The following is a 23,345-nucleotide window of genomic DNA, read 5'->3' as shown; positions in this document are numbered from 1 at the left end:
CCGAAAGCTTGTTGTGACGTAATTTAATACACACAAGCTGTGGGTGCAACGGGCCCTCGATTCCACCCCAACCTGTTTTATCTTAACCACCAACCGAACCAAAGCAAACACATGCCCTAGATTTTTACACACACACACACACACATGCACACACACACACACACACACACACACACACAGACACACACACCACAGTCCTGGCGATGAAGTGGCTTAATCTTTACAACGTAAATGACTCATTTGCAAAATAAATTTGCATCGACAGTTATTTTTTGTCTTCATGTGAATTAACTCTAATCACCCAGAATGCATCAGGAATGCACACACCGGGGAACGAAACAAAGCAGAGCTCAGATATTTCTTTCTTCTTATATGCATTTGTCAAAAGAGATAGATTATCATTTGGAGAACAATGAAAACTATTTTCTTCTTACTCTCACTCAGGCTTTTGTATCTATTTAACGTTATATATATTTATTTATTTTTTTCCTTTTGATACCGACACCAGCAGAGTGTAGAGAAAAAGATGTTTGGTGTCATTCTGTTTCTCTCTCTCTCTCTTTGCGACAGCAGGAAGATGGAGGTCGCAGGTCCATGTTGGGTGACGGCTCCAAGCTGCTGACTCATTACCATGATGACGCAAGGACCATGTACGAGGTCTTCCAGAGAGGCCTCCACATATCTGGTGGGTAGGATGTGAGGCGGGGGAATGAGCTAGTGCTTACTCACACACATACAGACAGACAGACAGGGTGATCTACGGGACAGCATATACATTTATCTAATCAATAAATTATTATTTCTGAGATTATAAATGTGTTTTGTAGGAGTGGCCGGGCAAAGGTAGTGTCGGGGGAAAAAGTATTTTCTCTTCCTCGAACACTTTAAATCTAATAAGCTATAGAAGTTCTGGTCTAGTTCTAGTCTTAAAGTTCTAACAGAACAAAGTCAGATACAATAGAGTTTATTCTTATATGAAAATAAGAACTCCCTCGAGGTTTCAACCGGCTGAAAACAGTCAATTATAACGTTCTGCGCGCTCCTCTTATACACCTTTGGCCACACCTCTGTGACAATACTGAGGTTAAAAGGTCATTTCCCAGACAATAAATCAAGAGACTGTGTTTCTCCCCTTCCCGTATGATCTAACACGTGTCCACATGACATCTCCATACATGAGGCTTATCTAGCATAGTCAGGTCTGTCATATGCCCTCTTCACAGACTCATGTCCCTCCTTTCCTTCGCGATATGCTAAGAGCCTCATAAATCGGTCTTTTATGGGTTAACTTGTGGGGTGGGGCCTTTTCTTCACTCCTACATGCTCAGCGCTTTTCAAACCTTCTGAGCTTACAATATAGTGTGCTGTCACATCTACACATCCACACCTCCATATGTAGATGTACATCTGTAGATGTGTCATGAGTGTTTTTGAATATCATAGTCTTTGAAATATTACACATCCATCCATCCGTCCATCGTCTACCGCTTATCTGGTGTCGGGTCGCGGGGGCAGCAGCTCCAGTAAGGAACCCCAAACTTCCCTTCTCCGGGCCACATCTGCCAGCTCCGACTGGGGGATCCCGAGGCGTTCCCAGTGAGGAGATATAATCTCTCCACCGAGTCCTGGGTCTTCCTCGAGGTCTCCTCCCAGCTGGACGTGCCTGGAACACCTCCCTAGGGAGGAGCCCAGGTGGCTCCTTACTAGATGAACCACCTCAACTGGCTCCTTTCAACACAAAGTTACACATTATTATCATATATGTTAAATACAAAGTTCTTGTTGGGTGAATATTTACTACAACAGTAGGTAGGTAGGACATAGAGGTTAAAACACATTTAATACAGACTAAAAATGAAATATATGAGATAAGAGAGGAATCTGGGATCAGCAAAGCAAAATGTTGAATTTATTAAATACCACTTGTCAATATATCTTTAGTGGGAATATGAAAACAAACATGAGGGCATGTCCACCTCTCTTTTCAAAGTTCATCTAGTAAGGATGCCACCTGGGCCTCCTAGGGAGGTGTTCCAGGCACGTCCAGCTGGGAGGAGACCCCGGGGAAGACCCAGGACTCGGTGGAGAGATTATATCTCCTCACTGGGAACGCCTCAGGATCCCCCAGTCGGAGCTGGAGGATGTGGCCCGGAGAAGGCAAGTTTGGGGTTCCTTACTGGAGTTGCTGCCCCCGCGACCCGACCCCGGATAAGCGGTAGACGATGGATGGATGGAAGTACATTTGTGTCCCTCATACTTTTCTACTTTCAGTTTTATTTTCTCACTAAAATCCAAGTGAGAGAAGCTTGGAGCTGGATTATCTGTCCATATTTGAAGTCTGATGCGGCACGCTATATAACTTTATTTAACCAGGAAAGGGCTTCACTGAGAATAAAAGTTATTCCACTGCGGTGTCCCGGCCAATGTAGCAGCAGCATATTGAACTTCTTTTTATATGTGTATAGTATATCACAGTAGAAAATCAGCATCTCGTCATTTTAAACAAGACAAAACAATGATGCACTTACAAAATGCTAACGAGAGTAACAACTACAACTCCCAGGAGTCTTAGCCATAGATGTACAATCAAAACCTAATGGGACCATTCAGTTACGATGAGTGAATTGATATTGTCGCTGTTTAATCTCGATTAAAATGACAATGTGCTCAAATTCGACTGCCCCAGTACATTTGTATATTTCCATTAAGTTTATGGAGAAAACCACAGTATCATGTTTCAGCTTTTCAGAAACACTGATGAAAGAAAATCATTTGTGGGAAATAGATATAATTCATCTATAAAGAACTGAAATGTAAAAATCCCAAAGGGAGACAGGGTGTACACACACATACTTGTTTCCAGTATGCATGATCTAACCTCTCATCGCACAGAAAGAGAAACAGAAACACACACACACAAACTGCAACACACACATTTCTTCGTCATTTCATACACAAGTGACTCATTTATTGTTTTATAACTTTTTATTTATTTCTATTTATTCACCATTTTTGGAAGAATGATACAACTGTCAAGTGTGTGTAAAAAAAGTGGCCAAACAAAGTGAACGATTAGTTACTTAAGCTAGAGGACGTCAAGCATTTGCTTACAAAATACTGTGTTATGAGTGTTTTATAGATTTTATTTTATTTTTTAATGGAATGAAGCTTTAAACCTGCAATGATACTACTTGGTTTGACTTTACAACATCAGGATCAACCACAAATACCGTTCATCTCTCAGGACTCACCAGGGAGGGAACACACACACACACACACACACACACACACACACACACACACACACACACACACACACACACACACACACACACACACAAACACACACACACGCGAGCGCGCACGCAGAAACACACGCCGTGAGATGCATAATTGATCTGAGGGGGAGGATGGCTGCAGAGCTGACTGGAGGGTTTCCTTCCCTCTCGCGGGAAATGAGTCAGAGACAGCAAGATGTGGTTACATCGGTTTATCCCCACCAGGGCTGCTTCAGTGTTTTGGTCATATATCTCGACGTGCAATGATTTGTTTAGAAAAGAATGAGTTTAAATGACATAGATTTTATATTGGGGTAGTACTTTGATGTCGCACTGTGTTTTCAACAGGTGATGGACCTTGTTTAGGCTCGCGGCTCCCTAACCAGCCTTACAAATGGATATCCTACAAAGAGGTTAGTGCCATTTAGGGAAACATTTTCATCTCCGACAGCGTAACATCGACAGGTGTGAAGGTGTTTAAAAAAACGATGTCCAGCATGTGAAAACTACCTCAGCCATATGCTACAAAATGCTTTTTACAGTGGTGATAAAGCAGAATTTAGGTTGCTTTTACATTTGCATCTTCATTCTTATTTCTTATTTTTGGAGAAAGAAATATTTATATATATATATTCATACATAACATTTTCTCATCATCAGCTTTGAAATGACATTTGATTACCTATAATCTGCCCATCCAGTCCATTTAAGTAACTGTGTAAGTTGACACTCAGGTGTAGTTTGCAAAATGTGCACCACAGAGGCTTTGTTGCACCAAATCTGCCTAGCAACCAAGCATGGCAACGCCAAGGTCCACAGAAGAACTGCAGTCTGCAAACATTGCTATATATAGATTACAACCAGTCTAAATAAATGTTGCAGTGTGGGTGTACTGGACAAATATTAGAACAAGTAACTTACTGAAATAAGACAAAGAAAGGAAGCAACAACTCACAAATGAGAGGAATGTTGATTCATGTTAATCAACTAACCAACTAATCGACTAATCGTTTCAGCTCTAAATGTAAAATGGGTTAGTTGAAAGAAGATCTTTTGGGAAATGGTTGGAAGGGAATCTGTGATGGGGAAATTCTCACAGTAAATGAATGCCAACTGAGAAGAGAAACCTTCAACATGTACTGTGGAAATGACATCATGTTACTTCACAGGGAATGGTGGGTGGAACACAAGTCCAGGTGGGAAAATAATGACTTCTGCAGAAACATGCACATTCTTGTTCTGCAACTCTCTTTGTTGCCCTTCCACAGTAACACACATCAATCACCGTAGCCTAGAGAAATAAGAATTAGTCAATTCAGTAGTTTTTATAATAGAGGGCAAAGCTCTTGTCCAGATATGGGCTTAAAATTAAGGAAATAGAATCAAATTAAGCCCAAACACCACACACTAACTACTATAACTGTTTACCAAACAAGTGAAAAGCAGAAGGGGGTTATAAAATGTGCATTGTTCAAGAAGACGAGAAGACCAGCTCAGCATTCGTTTTGTTCCACCTGGTCCAATCAGCTGCTGTCCCGTCTTCCCACTCCATAGGTGACGGCCCGAGCTGAGTATCTGGGTTCAGGTCTTCTGCACCAGGGCTGCCAGCCCAACCCCAACCAATTCATAGGAGTGTTTGCCCAGAATAGGCCAGAGGTGACTCGCACTCTTTGTCTCGATCTCTGTCTCTGAACTTTTCAGTGCTGTCTCTCTCGCTCTGTCTCTTTGAGTCCTCACGATCTCTGTGTCAGCCATTGGCTCAGAAAAGGAAAACCAGATGTTTCATTCAAACAGACCACTGACATAAACACACGCACACTCAAAAAACTGTACACACTTCACATGGAGATCCTCTCTCGTGTTTTTGGATGAGCCTTTTCTGTCTTGAAAAATGTCAAATCTGTCTGCTTTAAAAGATGTTTCTGGGTATATATGTATGTTACATTATTTGAGCATACAAATTTAAATTGTTTTGATTTACAAGTATCTTGTGTGTGATTTTAGTGGATCATCTCAGAGCTAGCATGCTACACCTACTCCATGGTGGTGGTTCCCCTTTATGACACACTGGGCCCAGACGCCATACGGTTCATCATTAATACTGGTAAGAACACGCACAGACCAACTACTCACGCTAACGCTGACTGACAGCAATGCTAACACACTCACACACACACACACACACACACACACACACACACACACACACACAGTATGATAATGTTTTGTTTTAAATGTAAATATGACAAACAGCCTTCTCCTATCTTGTTAATGTGCTCTTTGGTGGAATATGGTCTCAGTTAAATAACTTAATTTATTAGTTTTTAACTGACGGCAGATACAGTTTGTGTCTGGATTGTGAAACAGCGACTCGTAACAGTGAGACTGACTCAAGCAGTAGCTTTAGCCGAGTGAGCTCCTCTCACTGTTGACTGAGAGCACAGCTGTCAGCTCAGCCATGGTACAGTGTGTTACCTTCCTGAATAAAAGCTTATCTAAAGGGCTGAGGCTGCTGAGTCATTAAACTTACAAAAATGGCTTATACAGGCCTAGTTTTCTACTGAACAAATTTCAGCTGAATCCCGACTTCACATCTCTGTCATTTTGTATTTTTTTGTTCCTTTTTTTGTTTTGTTTTTTTCCCCGCTGATATTCACACATGTGCTCTTGTGTCATTTCAGCTGATATCTCCACGGTCATCTGTGATAAAGTAGATAAAGCTCAGGTGCTTCTGGATAACGTGGAGCGGAAGGAGACACTGGGCCTGCGAAGAATCATCCTGATGGATGACTTTGACTCCGCCCTCATTGAACACGGCAAGAGCTGCGGCGTCCACGTGCAGGCCATGCAGGAAGTCGAGGTATGACATGTAGGACCAGTACAGTATAATGCTACTTTCACTTGTTTACTGTAATTCAAACAGTCGTATAATATTCCCTGTCATCCCTGTCAGCTTTTACGTTAATCAGATATATTTCCAAGGTTTGCTGGAACAAATAGTTCCGTGCAAACATTTACTCGTAAACTGCACAAAGATAGACATTTAATATTGTCATACAGACGTTAATAAAGGCAGCATTGTATTCAGGATCATATATACCCTTGTATACAAAATGGTAGACGTGCTAATTTGATTGTAAAGTGTTGAATATTGCAGGATGCTTACTTTATGTTTTAGTTATTGTCAATGAGTTCAATCTTAAAAGATGGTTCACAGAAATATAGATTCAATTTAAAAGTCTAATTAATTCCCTAAAACGTAACAGAAGTACACGTATGCTTGTGTCGGGGAGTGTATGGAGTCGTTTGACTGTCATGTGTGATTACAGTACATTACACTAATGTTTTCCTTCCTATAATTGGAGTGCTTCATTTGCACAATCACAACAAAAATAGACATGTGAAACTGGTCCAGCAGCTCACAGCAGTGTGTGTCAGAAAGGCCAGCTTAAGATACTGTAGATGTCGATGTCTTTCTTTCTTTCTTTCTTTCTTTATGAACACATATTAAAGACAAAGAGCCAGAGAAGGGAAGAATGTTCTGGCATAATTAAATAAAATGAACAATGAGGCCATTCCAAAAAATGTAGTAGCTGGCCACATGTGGACATAACTTTCATTTTTCTGTGATGATCAACTTTAATTGAACATGTCAGAGCTGTGCCAGCGGGATAGACACCCAGCTCGTCTGGTTTACCATGTGACTTAAAATAAATGAGAGGACTTATTCTAAATGCTCCCGAACAACAATAACTTCAGTAACAAAGCGTAGACACATGCAGGGGGTCTCTGGAGATGGCTTTCTGCCCATGTTTGCTTTCCATCAACATAGAATCACAATGGCCCATGTGTTGGATTTATAAAATGTACTGACAGAACTCAGGAGGCACTCATTATTCAAGGATTCATGGACACTAAAGATATGTCTGATAATATCATTTTGATGTCATGTCCACTCGTAATGGTTATTTTCATGTTGTTTTTTTCTTGCAGGCTCTGGGCAGAGAGCACCACAGAAAACCTATAGTAAGTACGAATTCAAGATTCCACTAAACATAGAGAAAGATGGCATGGCTCTGCCAATGCTACTCTGTTTAAATGCTAATCAAGACATTGTTTGCATGCTAACATGCTAAATTAAGATGATGAACATGGTAAACATTATACCTTCTAAACACCAGCATGTTAGCATCGTCATTGTGAGCATGTTAGCATGTTGACATTAGCATTTAGCTCAAAGCAGACAGAGCTCCTAGCATGGCTGTAGATTCTTAGTGTTGTTTTGACGGTAAATAAAGATGTGTCACTTCTTTTTTGGTGTAAATATGAACTTGATTACACTAACGTACAGTATCTTATGGCTTCATTCACATTTTGCTGGTGTTTATAGAATAAACATATTGACAATTCAGCCCCACGCCTCGAAGCAAGTATTAAGTCTCTGTTGAATGAATGCACTAAAGAAACAGCCTTAACTGTTTTTGGGCAACTTACACATAAACACTGCATGCACTACTGTTGGTATGATGACAGAGGAAGGGGACAGAGCCAATGACTAAATACAGTATGTTTCTACTAATGTTAACATTCCCTATTCTAGGTTTTGGTGCAGGTTGCTGTAAAGAAATCTGCAAGAAGTAGAAGTTCATCTCATGTTAAGTTACATGGAAATCTCATGCTTTGTCTCCACAGCCACCAGCACCAGACGACCTTTCCATTGTGTGTTTCACCAGTGGAACCACAGGTAATAATTATAAATTATATTAAATTAAATTATAAATAAATATAATTATAACATGCATTGTTTGTGTTCAGATACTATTAAGATTTGAATGACAGGCATGTTACAGCCTGTTAACAACAACACCTTTAACAAGGTTTCCCTTGCTGACGTCAGTCCAAGCATTTCTTTCAGCTTATTACTTGCTGCACTTATATGTTTACAAAGGGATTATGATGCTGCTCTCTTACATTCCAGTCAAACAGTAGTTTGCTCTCTGTCTCATAATCAAATATACTCTCTGGTCTCCCTGTTCGTTAAGTGTTTATAAGCTAAAACACAGACTTAACCAATATTTGCTTACACATAGAACTGCAGAGGTCAGACCTGTCAATGAATATATTTAGCATTTTATGGCACTTAATATGCACTTTTCTAAGAAGAACTTCAGTATATGGTCATTTTTCTGTGATGCATTTAGATTTTCTTTGCTAAGAAAAACCCAAGACAAAAGTATACCACATTAAAGGAAGCTCTCTATGTGTTGTGATTATGATGAATGTTGGATAGAAGTGGTACAAATACTCCACTTGAAGGGGAGACAAGCATTTACTGTAAATTAATCCAGTTTCTTGCCTCTTTTCATTATATAAATGTGTGCTCTGGATTCTCCAGAATGTTTTGTATGGCCAAGAGGGCGGCACATACTTGTGAGTGAGGAAGCCCCGCAGGTTTTCGGGAGGTCCTTTTAACACAACAGGCCGGTCATGTGAGGACACGGTGTCATTTTACAAGTTGCAGTTTACAGCTCCAGGGTTAAAACGATGCCATCTGCTGGCTTTCGGAGAGATGGTTACATTTCCACACATTTCCACTCTCCATTTCTCAAGAAGGCCCTCCGTCTTTGTTGCAACATCTATTCAGCTCTCAGCCTAAACCATATCGTTATATATAGCTGCGGGAGTCAGATGATACTTCTGGAAAGAGGAACACTGTATTTAAGAGTCATTGTGTCACATATACCACTGTCTGAGTGGACCGGACTGAGCAATGGTGTTACAGTTAATGGGAACAGAAATGTTCATTTTAGTTCTCTGTTGTAGGGCTTACCAAACACTCAAGAAAGACGTAATTTAGGGATTTTTTTAAAGTGTATTCATACAGCACATATACATTATCTGTGTACAGATCACATCATTGCAGGTTTTAAAGTGTGCAAATAATTAAAGATTTAAATTGGGTGAAAAAACATGAAGACATCCATGTCGCTTTGGAATCTATTAAATTAAATGATGTTGTATATTTTGCTCCCGATGGTTTATTAGTCAGTAGCCGACAGTTTGTCTCTGCTTTGAGATTCACACCTGATTCAAAACTTAACAGCACAAAAAACACAACATAGAAGTAAAATCCAGAGCAATTTTTGCAAAACACAGCTTTGTCTTTCCATGTCTGGTTCCTTGGGTGATCCTCGGGGCAGGTGAGGGACATTTTTACCTCATCGATGTTGGTGTGTGTGTGATTGTTTTCTGTCCGCTTACACAGGAAACCCAAAGGGAGTCATGCTCACACATGGGAACGTGGTGGCAGATTTCTCAGGATTCCTCAAAGTAACAGACGTGAGTCACCTTGTCTTCTCTCCCCGAGAAATCTTTTGCAACAATCCCTTTTAGATGCAATCCAGTCAATCGAGATGATTTAATGATGATGTTTGCTAAGTGATTCATCAGGCTGGTTTTATTGTATGCGTTTATTTTTCCCCTGCATTTTCTGCTTTTATCGTGAAGTCTGCATGTTGCAACCTCATTTTAAGGTCTTCTAATTGTTTTTTTTCCCCTTTTGCCTCCTTCAGAAAGTCATTTGTCCCAACCAAGATGATTGCCTCATTTCCTTCCTGCCACTGGCTCACATGTTCGAGAGGCTCATTGAGGTAAATGAGCTGATCTGTGATCTCTGAACACAGGAATGAGAAAATGTGTTAGGATATTAGGAGTGTGGCGGGGGCAGAGGACCACCTTCAAGTCAATACAGGATCTGTGTGGTGGGCGTTCATTTGGAACAGTTTAGTGTGTGGGAGGGAGGAAGGGAGAGTATGTGTTCTCCCTTTCCTTCTCATTTCCTATAGTTTCGTTTTCCAAATATTATGATGAATGCCATTCCTGTTTTGTTTTTGTTACCATTACTGGTGTGCATGTAGCATCATACACACGCTTATATACACACACAAGAAACTCCCTTATCAAACAGAACGTTGTCATAGAACATATTAAAAAGTGCTTCAGAAACCTGTTTACTATTCTCCTCTATTGTACCTCTTACCATTTATTTTATCATACAGCACTGCTGCCAAACGGATACATTCCAAGTGTTTTTGTCACGTACATACCCTTCTGTTAGAAACCCAATTAGAAACCCTGATAAACGTTTACAAGTCAAAGAAATCAGGTTTCTCCTCCAGGCATGTAGCTGAGTTTCTCTTAATCCCTCACAACAAATACAGAAACCAGGACTCGACATGTAAGAAATCAGGTATGAGACAATTATTGCACACATGCAGAGTGATATCAACACCAAAGAAAGAAAGAATCAATGAAGGATGCATCAGATTATTTAGGGACCCCGGGTATTTGTGTCTTTTTAGTCATCTGGATTACAAATAGCACCTGAACAGCAACACACAGGATAGCACACGGCACACACACTGTCGGTCTGCAGTGCACTCATTCTAGCGTTTCCTGTTTTTTTACTATCAGCATAACCAGATGCATCGGTAGTTTGGTGAGCTGCCATTTTTAATCCATCTGGCTGACAACATACAATGAGCACATGTTAAAAAAATGTTTAAAAAAAAGGAAAGTTTGTTCCTTGATGTTCAAGGTTTCACAGACAGAAATGATTATAAAAACTTAAAATGTTTCGGTCTGAAGCAAAACTGGTAGCTAATTAGCTTCAGTTTTTCATCCACTGTAGGGTTTTTAGTTTCACGCTAAATGTTTCCATCCAAGACTCTAAGAAGGGTGCTTTTTATTTCTCTGTAAATCCTAGTTATCATTATTTCATTAAGTGGATCATCAAGTATATATATATATATATATGTACAGTATATGTGTGTGCCTTGTCATGTGGGTGTCTTGTGCCATGTGTGTCTCATACAGTCGTGTTGAACCAGGTTGAACCAGGCTGCTTTGTTTGCCTTGATCATTTGTCAGCATCGTGAGACTCAGACACAGGAAACCACCTAAGTTCCACAGATAACAGCGCTTCAGATCACACAATTGAAGCAAACTCTAGAGTCTCTCTCACGCACGCACACGCACACACACACACACACCCACACACAAACAAACATCTTCATTTCTGATAGTGATGTCCCAATCGAAGCCAAAAAAGAGGGTGGACCTTCCGCTTCGCTGTGTCCTCAGATGGCTCCAGAAACAGGAACAGGGTCACATATGGTGTATGTTTTCAAAGGCACTTGACCACGAAAGCACTTGTGCTGACTTAGTCTATCCTGCCTGTGGAAGTGACACAATCTGTAAAAGGGCACGCGGTGATGTGTGTGGGAAACACTTTTAAGATCAGGCCAAATTAACATACAGTAGTTCTCATTTTAAATATGTTTTGTATTTGCATGTGTGTAGGACTGTGAGGTTGAAAGGAAAGGTGTTGTAGCAGTCAGGCTCTCATGATTATGATTATCACTTCTGCTGCTGTTAACTTGAGTTAATCCTCTGTGAACGCTGATATTTCCTCTCAGTGTCTTGTTGCAAAACAATTATTTTCAGTTCACTTCAAAGACCAAATAACTAAGTTGTTGACCACCTTAAACATTTTGCTAGTTGCTGGAAAGATAATACCATCCATAGAAAGCAGTGGTGGAAAGTAACTATGCACATTTACTTAAGTACACTTCTTTAAGTCCATTTTTGAGATACTTTACTCGAGTATTTTCATTTTATGCTAAGTTGTGCTTCTACTTTGCTCAATTTCAAATATTGTGCTCCACTATTTATCTGCAGGTCACACTAAGACATAGAACAAGTTCATTCTGTGAAAGATTTTGACACAGTACAAAATGAAGTAGTTGAAACATCATTTGTTCAATGACATACGGTTTGTATGTAGTATGTATCACTGATGACTGGTTTCATGGTTTCTCACGTGTGCAGTGTAATTTACGTATTTGTGATTTTTATCCGGTGATCCCACAATTACTAGAGTGATTTTAATACGCAGTAATCAACAAGATTATGTACAGAATTGTATAAATATTAAAAGGGGTTTATTTTCTCCTTAATGTACTTTAAACTGCTACATGAATTGTATCTAAAATGTCAGTGTTAGTACTTTGTATGTAAAAGATAGCACACAGCCAGTGGTGTTAAGCTGACTGTTTGCGTGTCTGTTTCTGCAGTCTGTGGTGTACTGCCATGGAGGACGGATCGGGTTCTATCAGGGCGATATCCGCCTCCTCCCAGATGACATGAAGGCCTTGCGGCCGACCATTTTCCCTGTGGTGCCTCGACTGCTAAACCGCATGTACGACAAGGTGAGATGAGCAGATAAAGAAAATGCTTTTAAAGACTGTTATTTGCTTCTTCTGCTGGTGGTGAAGCAATTTAGCCTTTTGAAGTTCATTGTGTGTTTTGATCTTACAATGAAGGCTGTGTGGTATGAAAAACAAAAGGGAACGTTTTGAGCCCTGTTAAGATATTTTCCATTCATTAGTTGTGGTTTAGGGTTAAGTGTTGGTGTTCAACCGTGACTAATGCATTCTCCAGAAATGCATGTTGTGTAATAACATGCATTTCTAAATTGTAAGAGAGAGGTGTTTACGGAGAATGATGTCAGTGAAGGGATGAGAGTTTTGCTCTTGCACTTGAATTTCAGGCCATTTTACATGAATAAATGTTTTCAACAGCTGTAACCTGAAGGGCCTGTCCCTAACCAAACAAACATGTATGTTGTCTTTGTCTCCTCTGCAGATCTTCAGCCAGGCTAACAGCCCGTTGAAGCGCTGGCTGCTCAACTTTGCTGCCAAGAGAAAAGGTGCTGAAGTCAGCAGCGGGATCATTCGCAGTGACAGCTTCTGGGACAAAATCTTCTTCAGTAAGATTCAGGTAAACCCAGAATGATCTCATGTAAAATAATCAAAACAGTTCAAACGTAAAAATAATTTTCAGAAATATTTTCAGGGCTCATTCATTCTTTAAAATCCATTACAAACATTCCTTCATTGTTTGGCACAATGATTAGAATCTTCCGAAAAAACCCCAAAACAATGTACGGTCTCAGAAATAAACCTTCTTAATAATCTCTTATGACCCACTAGAAGTGCGTCACAGTGTCTGTATCTGCAGAGCCCTTTCTGCCCTCTGCCATTTTTTATTTTATTTTTATTTGGTGGTGTTCGGGACGTGTCTGGGCATCATCCGCTATGAAAATATAGCAAGGTGAAATGGCAAACAACAAAAGCTCGTTCCGAAAACTGGCGTTGGTTTTCGCCCACACCCCTTGTTGAGCAGGGGAGGTGGGCTCCACTCTGACCCCGTCTGTATTGATAATGTGTTTCTTTGTACAGGCCAGCCTCGGAGGAAGACTGAGGATGATTATAACAGGAGCAGCTCCTACCTCACCATGTGTCCTGGGATTTCTCAGAGCAGCACTGGGATGCCAGGTCAGACACACACACGTGCACACACAAACACAATTATTTAGGCCCTAAACCATCACAACAACATGCCTAACCCTAACCCTTACTTTTGCCAAAACCTAGCTGTAACCTTAAGTCTGAAACTAAGTGTAAACCTTAAGAAGTGTGGAGCAGACAAAAGATCCCCACTCTCAAAGCCTCCACTGTAATTAGTCCTCACAAAGATAGGTGCATACTGTACTCTGTATTCATGTGTGTGTACGTGTATTTGTGCATGCACTGTACATACAGTACAGTGCATGCACAAATACACGTACACACACATGAATACAGTGTGTAGGTGAACTCAAGTTCTTCACACAGCCCTCTCAGAATCACCTGTGTCTTTGTGTAGGTGTACGAGGCGTACGGCCAGACAGAGTGCACAGCTGGCTGCACCTTCACCACACCCGGAGACTGGACCCCAGGTGAGCATCAGCATTTATGTAACAGACCTAACAGATGAGGAACACATATTTTTATCTCTGGCAAACTGATCACTGATCTTGTTTACGGGACTCAAGGCTCGGCTCAAAGGTCTAAAAAGTGATAATGACATAAATGCTCAGACACTAAGGCCTTATCAGCTCGGCTCGCAGTGAACGTTTTATGGATCACACAGTGGAAAAACAGAATGGTGAGTGAAGAGGAGGCGGTATCGTAGATTGAGGAAGAAAAAAAAGAGGCTGGGAAACACCGAGAAGAAAGGGTTGTTGGGCCACATAACATAATGTGATTGCCAAGGTTGCATAAAGTAAGTAGCTGTCATAACTGCCAGTATTTCCTTCTGGTGTGGTTTGTGTTACACCTCTTGGCATTAATGTTCATTTTCCAAGTGAATCTTATCCACTTCATGTCTAAGCCTGTGTTATTATTTGTCTGAATTAATAATCTAATAATAGATTTTTAGCTCGAGCTAAACCAAAATAAACCCGTTCTTTTCTTTTCTCAGCTTTACATTCCAAAGCAATGAAAGATGTCTTTTGAAGGTTAATAAGTGAAACTGATCAAAGCTGTTCATTTACTGCTATTCGACTGGAGTAGAAGGAAACCTAGTGTCTGTTTATGTAAAAGCTCCTCATTTAAAATGTGCCATTAGTTTCCTTGACCCTTAACTTCTTTGCGAGCCCTAAAGAACAAGAGTAAAGAATGGATGAAACAGACACTGATACAATTTGTATCATTATATATCTGCCAAAACATGATGAGTATGGTGTGTGCCTCAGCCTGGCAGTAATCCAAAGATGACTGTTGGCTAACACTGACTATGTTGACTAACATCACCCCCTGCTGCTCAGTTCAGATACTCCATGAGACATTTTCTATGAGAAAAAATATATTTATTTTATTTTATTTTATTTTTAGAAATTTCATGGACATTAAATTTGAAGCTAATTTAGATAAATGCAACCAGATGTGTGCAGGCGAAAATACATATATTATTATTGTTGAGCTTACATATTGAAGGTTTGTTGATTATTATGTGAGTTTTAAATGTATTTGCTCGTTCTGCCCCCATGAATAGGTCATGTCGGGGCCCCGCTGCCATGTAACCTCATCAAACTCTTGGATGTTCCTGAGAAGAACTACTTTGCCTCTAAGGGAGAGGGAGAGGTAAGTGACATGATCGAGAAAGACAGAAACATACATGCTGTACAACCTGTTAAAAACCTGTGTTTAGTGTTTGCACAGGAGATACCGTGTATATATTTCACCTCCGACCTCGACCCTGTTCCACTAGGTTTGTGTGAAGGGACCAAACGTGTTTAAGGGCTACCTCAAAGACCCGGAGAGGACGGCCGAGACGCTGGACGCAGACGGCTGGCTTCACACCGGGGACATTGGCAAATGGTTGCCTGTATGTACAGCTGACTCCATTACTTAGATGATTACTAAGTATTTTATATTACACTAGTTGCTTAATGAATTGTTTTTACATGAGGACTTCCCAGAATGTTCATCCTGTTTCTTCTTCTTGTCATTTATTCAACCGCTCCTCTCCTGCAGAACGGCACACTGAAGATCATTGACAGGAAGAAACACATATTCAAGTTGGCGCAGGGCGAGTACATCTCCCCTGAGAAGATCGAGAACATCTATATTAGGAGCGAACCTGTGGCACAGCTCTATATTCATGGAGATAGCCTGCAGGTAAGAATACTTATTGTCCTATTGACCTTAATTACCTCTAATTCTTCGCTAAAATGGGTGGCTACTGAGAATCTGCGAGTATTTCCGTGCTCTGGCTCTTGTGCTCCATTTCAAACAACAAACATGAAACACATATCTGGTGCTAATCTGGTGCACAATCTTTTGACTTTCTCCTCTCACGCTTGTGTTTGCTCTTGCCAGTCCTGTTTGGTGGGAATTGTGGTTCCTGACCCTGAAGTCATGCCTGAATGGGCCAAGAAAAAAGGCATATTAGGCACCTACAAGGACCTCTGTAAAAACACGGTAGGTGTCACGCGGCTCAAATGCTTCAAAATGCTGTAGATGCGAAAACAACTGAAGAATTCTATGGAAAATAACTTTCTTCTTTTGTCAACAGGAATTAAAGAAGGCAGTCCTTGAGGATTTGGTGCGTCTGGGTAAGGCCAGTGGCCTCCACTCTTTTGAGCAGGTAATTAGTAATTAGTTATATCATTACGAATATGAAAAAGGGTGTTGTTGAAAACTTTTAATTTGCTAATTATATTAAAAACAAATACAGTTAAAATCAGCCAAATTAAAGAGCGTTATTGACATAGATGCTTGTTCCTTTAGATAAGTAACAGTTTAGCAGAGAAATACTTGCTTAGACTTGTGTCATCTATAATAATATTCCTTAAAACGACACTAACTAGGGGTTCTTGTCTATTCCTAAAGTTATATAACTGAAGAATCTTGGTCTCACTCAACTCTTTTTCTATTCTTTCCCATTTCTCTTTGCAGGTGAAGAACATCTACATCCACAGTGAGATGTTCTCCATCGGAAACGGCCTCTTGACTCCGACGCTAAAGGCCAAGAGACCGGAGCTGAAGGAGTTCTTCAAGGAGAAGATCGAGCGGCTCTATAGCAGCATCTCCATGTAAAGAGCTCATTTTCCTTCAAGCATCTTAACACTTTGACCATTGACCTGCAGTGGGACAAAGATGTGACAATTTAGGCTTAACATGCTTTGGGAAAGCAAGCCAAACCTGCCCCTGTTGTGGAAGACTTACAATGTCAATAAAGAAAACAAATCAAAGAAATAAAGTGAAATAAAATACACATTGATATATGTATGTCCTTTTTATGTATGCATTTATGATATAATTACACTGAAGCATATGTTAAAAGGAAAATAAGCTTTTAGTCTGTTTACTGAATTGTTTATTCATTGTGATTAAAAGTAAAAAAAGTTGTGCAATACAAAGCGGATTAGTTTTTATGAGGAGGTCCAACAAAGCTTTTTCTTTTTTGAAATAGAAATACATTGTCAACACCAAAAGGCAATCAAGTTTAGAGGGGCCGGTCAGAGGGATACTACTATTGAGTTTTAACATGTGTTTTTCATTTAACTATGACACACTGAATGCATACAGAAAAAGAAAATGCATATAACAATGTGTTTTGTAATTTGCTTTATTTCTTTGTTTAATTTAGGCATTTTAAATCTTCCATATCTTGCTACCTGCTATCCACCCAAACAAACCATCAAATGCTCTGTCCCCAGCAGCAGCAGCAGCAACTCATCAACACTTTTATGTTGAGCAATCTATTCCTACTTCCTGTCAAGCTGCTTCTTCTTTCACCTCCATCACTTTAAACCCACCAGCCAAACACAACCTAAATCCACAGTTGTACGACAGCAAGCGTGATGTCTTTGTGTATAGTGTAGCTGAAGGAGATGTCTTGCTGAAACCTTGCGGGACAGTAATGGACTTTGTCCTCAGTGGGAAACAGAAGATTTTCCTTTAATCGAAACAGCTGCCGACAGCGGTGTCACTAAGCAGGGCCTGATACATTTTTCCTGATCCGACAGAAAAGAGATTAAACATTTAACCAACGCTTTGTGCAATTTGACCAAAACCACACCCTCATGTTTGAGGTCAATATTAAGATAACAAGGTAGCGAGAGTAGCAGCTCCTGCCTTACTAATCATTGCTGTCTACACTGCTCCATGTAGAGCATCTCAATGTTTGAGCTACCAAACCACTGTTTGTGTCATGTATTCACTCATTCATTAAGTCACCTCTACATGGCTATGATCAGCAGTTTAGCATGCATGCTCCTTGTTTATGTGAAGGACTGGCCCACGTTAACGATCGTCACGGTTCACACTCTACAGTCGGTTCATTCACAACTTTCTTTACATCCATCTTTGCGCAAATAGTATGTCAGGTAAAAGAAAAAAAATGAGACAATGCAAAACCAGGTCTCAGGGCAATGCATGCAGTTTGCCCTGCAATGCTGGCACCGTTAGCATTTGACCTGCAACAGATGAGTATTTCTTTGTGGCCATTAATAGCAGGTTGTATGCAGCTGCCCACAGCCACTGCTGCTAGTGCAAGGCTTTGTAATGTAGGCAAAGCTGATGAATTCCACTCACTGGAGGAAAATAGAACAACCATCAACTTTTAAAGAAAATAAACACATTTTTTTGGAGGGTTTACACATAGAAGTAATGTATAGGCTTTTTAAGTTGATTACCGTCCCAAAGCATAAACAATGTGGATGTATATAAATGAGGACAGCTAGATGTAAGCATATTTATTAAATCAATGGTTTGAATGGATTTTCTTTCTCTCTTTTTGCGTGTAGTGAGATGAATTGTACTTATTTATTTATCTATTCTGCTGTAAAATGGAATCGGCACCATATCCTTGTAATGATTGAGTGCAGCAATAGGGATGAGGGAGGGTGGGGATTAGGACAAGGGCAATGAAATAAAAGATATTCTGGAATGATTTTAAACAAATGTCTTGTTTCTTTCTTGATGGTTCATTCAATTCTATTTGCATACAGGTTTTATTTTTGAAAGGTTTCCCTGCAAGTACTAGCGACGATCATGGAATGAAAAAATAATTGGACCGCTGCTCTCAGAGAAGTACTCAGATTGTTTACCAAGTACCAATACCATCATGCTAAAATACTCCACTACAAGTAAAAGTCCTGCATTCATCCTTGAGTAAAAGTATGGAAGTATTATAAGCTAAATGTCCTTAAAATATCAAAAGTAAAAGTACTCTTCTTTTGTACTTTTTTGTAAACAACTGACATATTGTTATATACTAAATTATTACATTTTCAATAGCAGAGCATCAGTGCATAAGTAGCATTTTGGGTAGGTAGTTTTAGGATATTTCATATACAGTTAGGGCCTCATGCCACAGGTTGGGAACAACTGATGTAAGTATTGTATTCTATAAATGTCATTTTTCATATAAAATCTCAATCTAAAATTGTCAAATGTAGTCGAGTAAAAAGTACAACAATTCCCTCTGAAATGTAGTGAAGTAGAACAATAGTAGCACACAATGGAAATACAAACTTTACAGTAAGCCTACTTAATACAGCTGACCAGAAAGCAAATATATATCGGATATTACTGTTGTCATTTGTAGTAGGACATCCGTTCAAGACTTTCAAAATAAAACATTTATTGATTTTTTAAGTTTTCTAAATTTTCTTTTGTGTGCAACAAGTTTGCTGGTTAATAGCATTAAAGATTTTGTTTGCCTCGTTATAATTTATTATGTATTGAAAAAAAAAACATTAAACTGTACAAGCATTTCAGACAACTCAACATAATGGATTTAAATAAATAGAATAATAATTAAAAAATCATAAAAATCAAATTATCAGAAAAAAGATTAATACATTATTCCTCTTTAAAGATTTCATCATACAATTTGACACTTCTTTAATTAGTAAAAACATTATATTCCTTAAACTCACATAATAATCCTATGAAATTGTATGTATATAAAATGTACCATATAAAATCAACAGTTTACCATTATATTCAATGTTAAATGTATCATGTATCATGTTCAACATATGTAATTACACAATCACACGTGACATGATGATGATGGAGGTGCGTGTTCATCATCAGCTGATTGGCTACAGGTGTGTTCGGTTGCTAAGCACCGCGCAGAGAACAGAGAGGAGAAGCTTCAGTGTTTGTTTTTTGCATCCCGTCAGATGTTTTAACCGTTTCTCTCTCAGTCTTTATGAAATAACATTACACATCCGGGTTAAATGTGTTCGCAACAGTTCCTCTAACGTCAGCTTTCTATACGAACAGATCATCGACCGTAATTTGGACGTCGTTTTCATCCGGACATGGGTCGACACAAGTACCGTGTCAGACGTGACAGCGGATTACCCAACAAACGAGATACACCCGTGAAAGCAGCACTGAACAGACGAGAGAGTAAGACATAAACATTCAAACACGGAACACATCAGCTTAAACCTACTTTGACAATGAGGATTGTATTTAAAAAAAGATAATGCACCATCACTTTAATATCTAGGCTACTGATCAGTTTAGTTTGTTAAAGTGCTCATCTGTTTATATTAAAACTAGGCTACTTTTAATGTAGTCAATACTTTAGGAGACATTAATTAACTGCATCTAGCTACTATTCTTCAAAACTTTCAGAGTACAAGACGCGTTATGAAGCATTATCTGAGGAGATGACTGTCAGACCAAACAATCCAGTGTTGGTGAGTATTTAGACTCCAGGGAAATACAGATATATGTCTAAATAGATTCTATGTATGGACAACAAACTCTATCCTCTTCAGAATAATAATAATAATAATAATATGCACATGCATAAACCACATTCTCTTTATATGAGCATGCTGGATAAAGGGCACAGCATGGGGACATTAATATAGCTGGGCGAAGAAGAGTAAAATTAAAAAAACACTCAATTCTTTTCTCGTCTTTCTTTAATTTCAAGTAGTTTGTTTCAAAGTTTCTCAACTATTTTATTTTTTTCTCTCTCCTTATTTTCCATGCTCATCCTGTACACACACAGACAAGCATTAAGCCTGTCCACTGCAAATCTGTGTTACGCTCGAGCAGCCTTCCATTTACTGAAAACCCCAGAGACAAAGCCGTCTCGCCTGCTGCGCCAGCTACTAAAAAATCTGGCTACAGAGTGTCACCAGCAGGTCACACAGCCATTTGCATGACTCCCGAGCCAGTGGCTTTTAAAGGTGGGGATATTCCAGGTAAAGAAGAAGAGCAAAGCTTGGCAGTGACTACGGAAAGCATCACGTGTTCTAGCATGGAGTCAGACAACACTTGCAGCTCTGATGATGATGATGATGATGATGATGATGATGATGAAGACTGTTATTCCTCTGCCTCTACAAGTTCCAGCAGTTTTCCTTCCCCAGAGATATTCAGAAGAGAGAGCTATGGTGGGTGTGCATTTATGTTTATCCAAAACCAGAATTTAAGTTTATTCTATTCTAGTTTTTTTTAATCTTCTCTTCCCTTCTCAGTGGAAACCTTGACTTTCCCCATTAAGTTGGAGCCGGGTCTCCATCTTCACATAAAAAACTCCACCCTGCTGGATGAGAGCCACGCAGAGGGCATCTACATGTATCATCCCCCCAACCTTTCTGACATCACCGGTAATAGTGTGAGAAAATTCCACACAATTAAATATTTGTTTTACTAAATGAAAGCTGACAGTGTTAGTTGCATGATGCTTGGGCCTTTCACAATTTAGATTTCCATTTTTATTCTAACAACAAAATATAACTTTGATGAGCGAGTTGGTATCCTAAACAGTCTGCTATTGTCTAAACCCTCTGTCTGCAGATAGCTCTACGATTGTTCCTGAAACGAACTGTGAGATCAAGTGAGTTCGTCATTGGAATTTCTATTTAGTGGAGTCATTTTTCCCAAATTCGTAATAAGATCTTGAGTGCTAATACTTTTGAATTGGAGGGTCTTCACTCATTTAAACCAGCAACACAGAAAGATTTAGTGTAGCTGCCTGCTCAACATCTCTACGACCAAAACGGGCTCAATCACTGTCTTTTCTCTTTGAAGCCAAAACAGAGAACCTGAAGCTGAGACCAAAATACATACGGACTCTTTCAAATCAGGTACAGACTCATTAGTTGAGATGTGTATCTTAATTAAACTGTAAAATGTCATAATGCACCTAATTATGTAAAAAATAATAATTTTGTTTTCTGTAGAGAAGGATGTCAAGTGGAAAACCCCATCAAAAGTAAGAGTCACCTGGCTATCTATCACATGTAATCTAATATATGATGTTCACAACAAAAATGTTGTTTTAATTAAAAGCTAGAGGGATTGTAGTTATAGTAAAGTATAACTTTACTCCCTCAGCTCACCAACAGAAGGCCCATTTTGTACAAGAAGAAGGTATGGTTCAAAAGCCCCATCATTGCTGAGACCGTTGAAGCAAAACACATCCTAGCCACCAAATTAACTATTTACAACGCCAATGAACCGGCCCACACATCCAGCACGGCTGAGCAGATTCAGCCTGACGCAGACACATTCACAGCGGGTGAGATCAGTTCTAAAGAAGCATTACAACTGACGGGGGTGTTGCAAAGGCCTGTAAAAAGTAACCCGGAGAAAGTCACGTTCTTTGACTTTATCGATGACAGTGAGAGGGATGCGTTCTTTGAGGAGATGAGAATAAGGTGTGTCGAACTGGAAAGTGCTCCTTTATTTCCTCTCACAGCTCCTAAGTACACTGAACCTTCTGTTCTGTGACATATGAAGCCAGAATATTGTATATTAAGATTTGGGCTTTCTCCCATAATCGAGATCAAAGAGGTCTGTATGTGAATTATCCTGTTAAAGAGTAGCCTGAGTTCATGAGGCTGTCTAAATATGGACAATTAAATTGGGTGTACAGTTTAATCAGTAAACAGTTATTATAATAAGAATAATTCAAAGGGATGCCACATCCTGCCATGTATGTAAAGACCTGCACATCTGCGATCATAGTGTAAGTGACCTTTCAACTTTTATTGCTTGTCAACCTGGTTCTTATTTTTATTACATCATTTACTCTACAGACTGTGGCAGACATCTGGTTATGAAAATGCATCCAAATCAGCCTCTGATATCTTTGTATTTTGCAGTTATCAAACAAGTGTCTGGTGCAAAATGACCACTAGATGTCAGACCTGCATTTTCTTAAATAGTCATATTTTGAGTGATTGTTTTTCCATTTTCCATATATGAAATATACATGTTGTTTGTGCTTATCTGTATTTATTATCTTGGCATATGTGCCTAATCTAAATGTTTAATGTAAGCTAAAAGATCAAATATTCGTTCATTTGACTTTGTGGTTTTCTATATTTGTGAGTCAATGGCTTTGCAAATTTACACACTTCTGAGCGTCAAAAATAAATTAATGTACAATAAATCGCCTTCATAAATAAATAATTCTTGTTGGACCCCGCTTTGTGTGTGTTTAGCACAATTCCGGCTTTTCCATTTAACTCTTTTCTCATGTAAGACTTTGAATGATATTCGACCCTGTCTTGCAAACACCTCAGCAAGTCGCACTTGTAAGATTTCTGTGAATACATTCATGCTGTCAAGATTCCCGACAAAACATCAACACAGCGAATACACTGCCCACGTGGTACCGGACCAAAAATACCAG

At 39.4% G+C, this 23,345-nt stretch overlaps 2 protein-coding genes across 5 annotated transcripts in view; both read left to right on the top strand.

Moving 5' to 3' along the window:
- Positions 1–16,940, top strand: part of acsl6 (acyl-CoA synthetase long chain family member 6) — a 30,041-nt gene extending 13,101 nt beyond the window's left edge. The window contains exons 4-22 of the mRNA XM_029447762.1: positions 571–685; positions 3,627–3,691; positions 4,833–4,934; positions 5,283–5,382; positions 5,960–6,138; positions 7,272–7,304; positions 7,971–8,022; positions 9,544–9,617; positions 9,851–9,928; positions 12,413–12,547; positions 12,984–13,118; positions 13,580–13,675; positions 14,046–14,118; positions 15,216–15,304; positions 15,432–15,548; positions 15,698–15,841; positions 16,043–16,144; positions 16,239–16,310; positions 16,622–16,940. Of these exons, the coding sequence (XP_029303622.1) occupies positions 571–685; positions 3,627–3,691; positions 4,833–4,934; positions 5,283–5,382; positions 5,960–6,138; positions 7,272–7,304; positions 7,971–8,022; positions 9,544–9,617; positions 9,851–9,928; positions 12,413–12,547; positions 12,984–13,118; positions 13,580–13,675; positions 14,046–14,118; positions 15,216–15,304; positions 15,432–15,548; positions 15,698–15,841; positions 16,043–16,144; positions 16,239–16,310; positions 16,622–16,762 (1,902 nt within the window). The 3' untranslated portion in view covers positions 16,763–16,940. The remainder of the gene's footprint in view (positions 1–570; positions 686–3,626; positions 3,692–4,832; positions 4,935–5,282; positions 5,383–5,959; positions 6,139–7,271; positions 7,305–7,970; positions 8,023–9,543; positions 9,618–9,850; positions 9,929–12,412; positions 12,548–12,983; positions 13,119–13,579; positions 13,676–14,045; positions 14,119–15,215; positions 15,305–15,431; positions 15,549–15,697; positions 15,842–16,042; positions 16,145–16,238; positions 16,311–16,621) is intronic.
- A 2,834-nt stretch (positions 16,941–19,774) lies between these two features.
- LOC115019010 (uncharacterized) lies at positions 19,775–23,134 on the top strand. Of its 4 annotated transcripts, none has more exons than XM_029448319.1 (8): positions 19,775–20,092; positions 20,324–20,388; positions 20,709–21,096; positions 21,181–21,320; positions 21,503–21,542; positions 21,737–21,792; positions 21,894–21,920; positions 22,043–23,134. In XM_029448319.1, the coding sequence occupies exons 1-8, from the start codon at positions 20,002–20,004 to the stop codon at positions 22,436–22,438; spliced, it is 1,203 nt and encodes a 400-aa protein (XP_029304179.1). In that variant the 5' UTR covers positions 19,775–20,001; the 3' UTR covers positions 22,439–23,134. The 4 variants fall into 4 exon arrangements, with proteins under 4 accessions (XP_029304179.1, XP_029304181.1, XP_029304180.1 ...); XM_029448321.1 differs by having other exon boundaries at positions 21,181–21,312; positions 22,043–22,242; XM_029448320.1 differs by having other exon boundaries at positions 19,776–20,092; positions 21,181–21,312; positions 21,889–21,920.
- The last annotated feature ends 211 nt before the right edge of the window (positions 23,135–23,345 follow it).

This window comes from Cottoperca gobio, chromosome 14 (genome assembly GCF_900634415.1).
Source record: "Cottoperca gobio chromosome 14, fCotGob3.1, whole genome shotgun sequence".
Classification (NCBI taxonomy): Eukaryota; Metazoa; Chordata; class Actinopteri; order Perciformes; family Bovichtidae; genus Cottoperca; species Cottoperca gobio.
Note: the sequence above shows the minus strand (reverse complement) of the source record. Positions and strands in the feature narration are given on the sequence as shown.

Excerpts from the sequence above, each read along its gene's own strand:
- LOC115019010 (XM_029448318.1), top strand. The coding sequence starts at position 20,002 with ATGGGTCGACACAAGTACCGTGTCAGACGTGACAGCGGATTACCCAAC. Across the intron at positions 20,093-20,323 it reads AGCACTGAACAGACGAGAGA|AGTACAAGACGCGTTATGAA; the intron begins GTAAGACATAAA and ends CAAAACTTTCAG. Across the intron at positions 21,097-21,180 it reads ATTCAGAAGAGAGAGCTATG|TGGAAACCTTGACTTTCCCC; the intron begins GTGGGTGTGCAT and ends TTCCCTTCTCAG.